Source organism: Coregonus lavaretus (assembly GCF_964263955.1).
Source record: "Coregonus lavaretus genome assembly, contig: HAP1_SCAFFOLD_466, whole genome shotgun sequence".
NCBI lineage: Eukaryota > Metazoa > Chordata > Actinopteri > Salmoniformes > Salmonidae > Coregonus > Coregonus lavaretus.
This window is the reverse complement of record NW_028157102.1, coordinates 120,555-127,120: the sequence shown is the minus strand read 5'-3', so window position 1 is coordinate 127,120 and position 6,566 is coordinate 120,555. Positions and strand designations below refer to the sequence as shown.

At 44.2% G+C, this 6,566-nt stretch overlaps 1 protein-coding gene across 1 annotated transcript in view; it reads left to right on the top strand.

Moving 5' to 3' along the window:
* The window catches only part of LOC311125810 (protein SEC13 homolog), a 7,199-nt gene continuing 633 nt past the window's right edge, over positions 1 to 6,566 (top strand). Inside the window, exons 1-9 of the mRNA XM_084199842.1 lie at positions 1 to 161; positions 515 to 559; positions 2,107 to 2,222; positions 2,459 to 2,610; positions 3,186 to 3,319; positions 3,559 to 3,692; positions 3,945 to 4,065; positions 4,453 to 4,599; positions 6,514 to 6,566. The exon at positions 6,514 to 6,566 is cut by the window's right edge and continues 633 nt beyond it. Of these exons, the coding sequence (XP_084055968.1) occupies positions 159 to 161; positions 515 to 559; positions 2,107 to 2,222; positions 2,459 to 2,610; positions 3,186 to 3,319; positions 3,559 to 3,692; positions 3,945 to 4,065; positions 4,453 to 4,599; positions 6,514 to 6,566 (905 nt within the window). The 5' untranslated portion in view covers positions 1 to 158. The remainder of the gene's footprint in view (positions 162 to 514; positions 560 to 2,106; positions 2,223 to 2,458; positions 2,611 to 3,185; positions 3,320 to 3,558; positions 3,693 to 3,944; positions 4,066 to 4,452; positions 4,600 to 6,513) is intronic.

The following is a 6,566-nucleotide window of genomic DNA, read 5'->3' as shown; positions in this document are numbered from 1 at the left end:
AGTGTTGCTGAGGAGACGCTAATAGTTGTTGCCACGTCGGATCAGAAAACCATTCTTGATGGTATATCGTAAAACCGAGAGACGTTTGTAACAGGGTTACACGCCTTGGAGTGCAATTTCTCTGTTTAGAGTCAAACTCATTACAATACTCATCAATCATGGTAAGTAGCGGAACATTTCTGGTTCATTCTAACATCAGTTAATGGTAGCTACCTGACGTTAGCCAGTCACCGGCTAGGTAACTAACGCTAGCTTGCCAAGTTGCAAACGTGTACATGTGTCTTTTTCAACGACAAACCATTTTTGTTTACTGTTATTTAAGTAGCTAGACCACTAAACATACAGTTATGTCTGTTCCAATCTTTCGTAAACGATATTGTATGCAGTGTCTCTATCATTTAGTTAGTTAGCTAACGTTAGCACCTCCTGTAACACTATGAAGAGAAGGATGTGGTGTTCTAGCTAACGTCAGTTAGCTATCTGATCATCCCTTCTGTTTTTGTCTTGCATATAGGTTTCCGTCATCAACACTGTGGACACCTCCCATGAGGACATGATAGTGAGTCAAGTTCCTCATCAAAGAACTGTGAACGCTGACAACTAGCTATACTGAACCAAAATATAAACGCAACAGTGTAAAAGATTTTACTGAGTTACAGTTTATATAAGGAAATCAGTCAATTGAAATAAATTCATTAGGCCCTACTCTATGGATTTCACATGACTGGGAATCAGTGGAGGCTGGTGGGATGAGCTATACAAGGACGGGCTCATTGTAATGGCCGCAATGGAAGAAATGGAACGGTATCAAACAAAATTGTGTACAGATCCTGGAATTGTGTACAGATCCTTGTGACATGGGGCCGTGCATTATCATGCAGAAACATGAGGTGATGGCGGCGGATGAATGGCACGACATTGGGCTTCAGGATCTTGTCACAGTATCTCTGTGCATTCAAATTGCCATCGATAAAATGCAATTGTGTTCGTTGTCCGTAGCATATGCCTGCCCATACCGTAACCCCACCGCCACCATGGGGCACTCTGTTCACAACGTTGACATCAGCAAACCGCTCGCCCACAAGACGCCATACACGCTGTCTGCCATCTGCCCGGTAGAGTTGAAACTGGGATTCATCTGTGAAGAGCACACTTCTCCAGCGTGCCAGTGGCCTTCAATGTGACCATTTTCCCATTGAAGTTGGTTACGATGCCAAACTGCAGCCAGGTCAAGACCCTGGTGAGGCAATGAGCACGAAAATGAGCTTCCCAGACTGTTTCTGACAGTTTGTGCAGAAATACTTCGGTTGTGCAAACCCACTGTTTCATCGGCTGTCCGGGTGGCCGGTCTCAGACAATCCCGCAGGTAAAGAAGCCGGATGTGGAGGTCCTGAGCTGGCGTGGTTACACATGGTCTGAGGTTGTGAGGCCGGTTGGACGTACTGCCTAATTCTCTAAAACGATGTAGAGAAATTAACATTCAAATCTCTGGCAACAGCTCTGGTGGACATTACTGCAGTCAGCATGCCAATTGCACGCTCCCTCAAAACTTGAGACATCTGTGGCATTGTGTTGTGTGACAAAACGGCACATTTTAGAGTGGCCTTTTATTGTCCCCCAGCACAAGGTGCACCTTTGTAATGATCATGCTGTTTAATCAGCTTCTTGATATGCCACACTTGTCAGGTGGATGGATTATCTTGGCAAAGGAGAAATGCTCACTAACAGGGATGTCAACAAATTTGTGCACAACATTTGAGAGAAATAAGCTTTTTGTGCATATGGACAATTTCTGGGATCTTTTATTTCAGATCATGAAACATGGGACCAACACTTTACATGTTGCGTTTTATATATTTTTTCAGTGTAGCTAACTAAGATAGTTGACTGAGTGTCGTTGATTTGATTTTGAATGGGTTGTGTATTAGCTTAATTCCATTTGCCTGTAAGTCTTAATTGAGGTTTCCTCGCTGTACTGTTATGTGCCAAACTATCCTCTGAACAGACCGTATCTAGCTATGCTTAGTCTACTACTAAGTCTACCTTGACTGATTCGATATGACTGCAACCTTTGATCTGTGTTGACGTGGTCTGTTCTGTCTAAAGCATGATGCCCAGATGGATTACTACGGTACCAGACTGGCAACCTGCTCTTCTGACAGGTCTGTCAAGATCTTCGATGTCAAAAATGGAGGACAGATCCTTGTGGCAGATTTGAGAGGGTAAGTGTGACTAAATGGTTTGAGATCTATTGTGGTTGTTCTTCGATCACTTATCTTTTAGAAGTTATTTAACCTAGCTGTATATTTTTCACCAGTGTGCGATTGGAGGGAAGATTTCTACCAAGTATCAGCTTGGTAGAAAACGTGTGATTGTGACGTTGGAACTTTTTTCACATTTTCAAACTCACATGGAGGGAACTAATAATGTTGCTGTTTGATCATTTTCTCTCTCTCAGTCACGAGGGTCCTGTGTGGCAGGTGGCCTGGGCTCACCCCATGTACGGCAACATCCTGGCCTCATGTTCCTACGACAGGAAGGTGATCATCTGGAAGGAGGAGAACGGTACCTGGGACAAGATGTACGAGTACACTGGACACGACTCCTCAGGTAAGAGCATCTCCTATAACCACTTAACCCCTAATTGCTCCAGGGGCACGGAACCTTGGCTTACCCCTGACCCCTGTGCTTCCAACCCCTTTGGGGTGTGTATATCTCAGGGGGTTGGGTTAAAAGGCAAGCAAAATAAGCATTTCTGTGGACTGTAAAGAAAATGGACAATAATGTATTCTTCTGGGATGAACTGGGAATTGTATCAGTTGAGCTCACGAGTTCACAACATGTTAAAGATCTGTGAGTTTTTATTGTATGTTATTAGTTGTTGTAAACCGGGTGGTTCGAGCCCATAATGCTGATTGGCTGAAAGCCGTGGTATATCAGACCGTATACCACGGGTATGACAAAAAAGTACTTTTTACTGCTCTAATTACGTTGGTAACTAGTTTATAATAGCGGTAAGGCACCTCTGGGGTTTGTGGTAAATGGCCAATATACCACAGCTAAGAGCTGTATCCAGGCACTCCGTGTTCCGTCGTGCATAAGAACAGCCCTTAGCCGTGGTATATTGGTCACATACCACACCCCCTCTGGCCTTACTGCTTAATTATCCCATTGTGTGTCTCCAGTGAATTCAGTATGCTGGGGTCCCTATGACTTTGGTCTGATCCTGGCCTGTGGCAGCTCAGACGGAGCCATCTCATTGGTCACCTGCTCTGGGGATCAACGGTGGGAGATTAAGAAGATCAGCAATGCACACACAGTGAGAACCTTACGGTTTAAATGGATGTACCGTTCACCGTTCTGATGTCACCCCACAGCTTTCTTTTCTCATGACAGTATGCTGTGTTCGTATGAATAAACCTGAATGGTCAAATGCTAATCCTTTCAAACTAAAGTAGTTGCATACGGTCAGTATTTTGACATTACCTGTCAGAAACGTTGTAGTCGTATGAACAGGCTTTTTAAACTGTAACTGTAACCCCTCCTCTGTCCTGTTAGATCGGCTGTAACGCAGTGAGCTGGGCTCCAGCAGTGGTGCCGGGTAGTCTGATAGACCTGCCGTCGGGTCAGAAACCCAACTGCATCAAGAGGTTTGTCTCAGGAGGCTGCGACAACCTGGTCAAGCTCTGGAAGTAAGTCACGGGGTCTTCTCTGTTAATGAAATGCTTATGTTTTTATTCACAACAACACCGCTATATTTCTATGAAATCACTCAAATGTTTACTTACTTGCTGTAACATCTCTTCTCGTACAATAGCAACGCGATGATATAGCCATAATTGCGTGAGCCACTTCATGGAAAGTTTTACCAAATAGGTTCCTATGGTAAGTGGGGAATTTGAATAAAATGGCTGCCAGACAGGTTTGTATGTCTTCTTTCTTAGAGAGGAGGATGGCCAATGGAAGGAGGACCAGAAGCTGGAAGCTCATAGTGATTGGGTCAGAGATGTAGGCTGGGCTCCATCCATAGGACTACCCACCAGCACCATCGCCAGCTGCTCCCAGGTATACCTCGACTACTATCAGAGAAAAACAACCACTCATATGGCTTGTACAGTGTTATTTATGTTTGTGATTCAGGCTCGTCTCATACGACCCAACAAACTGCTGAAGGTCGATTCCAGTTCAGTTCATTCCGGAGATGATTTGAAATTCCAACAATTGAGAAAGTGGCAGTTTTATTTAGAATAGGGATGTTTTAGTCCTCATTCAAAATAAATGTCACTTCCTGAATTGAAATGGAATTGAACACACGACTGCGGTCTGTCATCTTGTAAGGTCTGTTGGGACCCTTGTGAACTGCAGTTTAAAATTAATTGGATTTGTTGTGGTCTGGTCTGCTATGACCTTTATCTCATAACAAAAACTCTCTCTTGCTGTCTGTGTGTGCAGGACGGCAGGGTATTCATCTGGACGTGTGACGACCCTTCAGGCAACACGTGGACGGCTAAACTCCTCCACAAGTTCAATGATGTGGTGTGGCATGTCAGCTGGTCCATCACTGGAAACATCCTGGCTGTGTCTGGGGGGGACAACAAGGTCAGTACACACCAAGACACCCAAGGTCAGGGGTGAAGTGTTTACTCTTTCACTAGTGGGCTGAATAAACCTTTTTTCAAGTTTCTGTCACCAAAGGGAAAATATGAAAGCAACTCTTTGTTCCCAACAGTGATTTATTGGTGAAATGCCAGAAATGGGTGACATTTTGATCCCCAGCTATACAGTGGGGGGAAAAAGTATTTAGTCAGCCACCAATTGTGCAAGTTCTCCCACTTAAAAAGATGAGAGAGGCCTGTAATTTTCATCATAGGTACACGTCAACTATGACAGACAAAATTAGGGAAAAAAATCCAGAAAATCACATTGTAGGATTTTTTATGAATTTATTTGCAAATTATGGTAGAAAATAAGTATTTGGTCACCTACAAACAAGCAAGATTTCTGGCTCTCACAGACCTGTAACTTCTTCTTTAAGAGGCTCCTCTGTCCTCCACTCGTAACCTGTATTAATGGCACCTGTTTGAACTTGTTATCAGGATAAAAGACACCTGTCCACAACCTCAAACAGTCACACTCCAAACTCCACTATGGCCAAGACCAAAGAGCTGTCAAAGGACACCAGAAACAAAATTGTAGACCTGCACCAGGCTGGGAAGACTGAATCTGCAATAGGTAAGCAGCTTGGTTTGAAGAAATCAACTGTGGGAGCAATTATTAGGAAATGGAAGACATACAAAACCACTGATAATCTCCCTCGATCTGGGGCTCCACGCAAGATCTCACCCCGTGGGGTCAAAATGATCACAAGAACGGTGAGCAAAAATCCCAGAACCACACGGGGGGACCTAGTGAATGACCAGCAGAGAGCTGGGACCAAAGTAACAAAGCCTACCATCAGTAACACACTACGCCGCCAGGGACTCAAATCCTGCAGTGCCAGACGTGTCCCCCTGCTTAAGCCAGTACATGTCCAGGCCCGTCTGAAGTTTGCTAGAGTGCATTTGGATGATCCAGAAGAGGATTGGGAGAATGTCATATGGTCAGATGAAACCAAAATAGAACTTTTTGGTAAAAACTCAACTCGTCGTGTTTGGAGGACAAAGAATGCTGAGTTGCATCCAAAGAATACCATACCTACTGTGAAGCATGGGGGTGGAAACATCATGCTTTGGGGCTGTTTTTCTGCAAAGGGACCAGGACGACTGATCCGTGTAAAGGAAAGAATGAATGGGGCCATGTATCGTGAGATTTTGAGTGAAAACCTCCTTCCATCAGCAAGGGCATTGAAGATGAAACGTGGCTGGGTCTTTCAGCATGACAATGATCCCAAACACACCGCCCGGGCAACGAAGGAGTGGCTTCGTAAGAAGCATTTCAAGGTCCTGGAGTGGCCTAGCCAGTCTCCAGATCTCAACCCCATAGAAAATCTTTGGAGGGAGTTGAAAGTCCGTGTTGCCCAGCAACAGCCCCAAAACATCACTGCTCTAGAGGAGATCTGCATGGAGGAATGGGCCAAAATACCAGCAACAGTGTGTGAAAACCTTGTGAAGACTTACAGAAAACGTTTGACCTGTGTCATTGCCAACAAAGGGTATATAACAAAGTATTGAGAAACTTTTGTTATTGACCAAATACTTATTTTCTACCATAATTTGCAAATAAATTCATTAAAAATCCTACAATGTGATTTTCTGGATATTTTTTCCTCATTTTGTCTGTCATAGTTGACGTGTACCTATGATTAAAATTACAGGCCTCTCTCATCTTTTTAAGTGGGAGAACTTGCTCAATTGGTGGCTGACTAAATAATTTTTTCCCCCACTGTATGTGTAATTCACGCTACTTAGCAGAAGCTTTTATCCAAAGCGACTTGGCTAGTGAGTGCAGTGCATCCCTTCAGTGCTGTCACAAATGTTTTTAATTCTGACAGTGTCTGTCGTTGCCCGTCTCCAGGTGACGTTGTGGAAGGAGTCTACGGACGGCCAGTGGGCCTGCATCAGCGACGT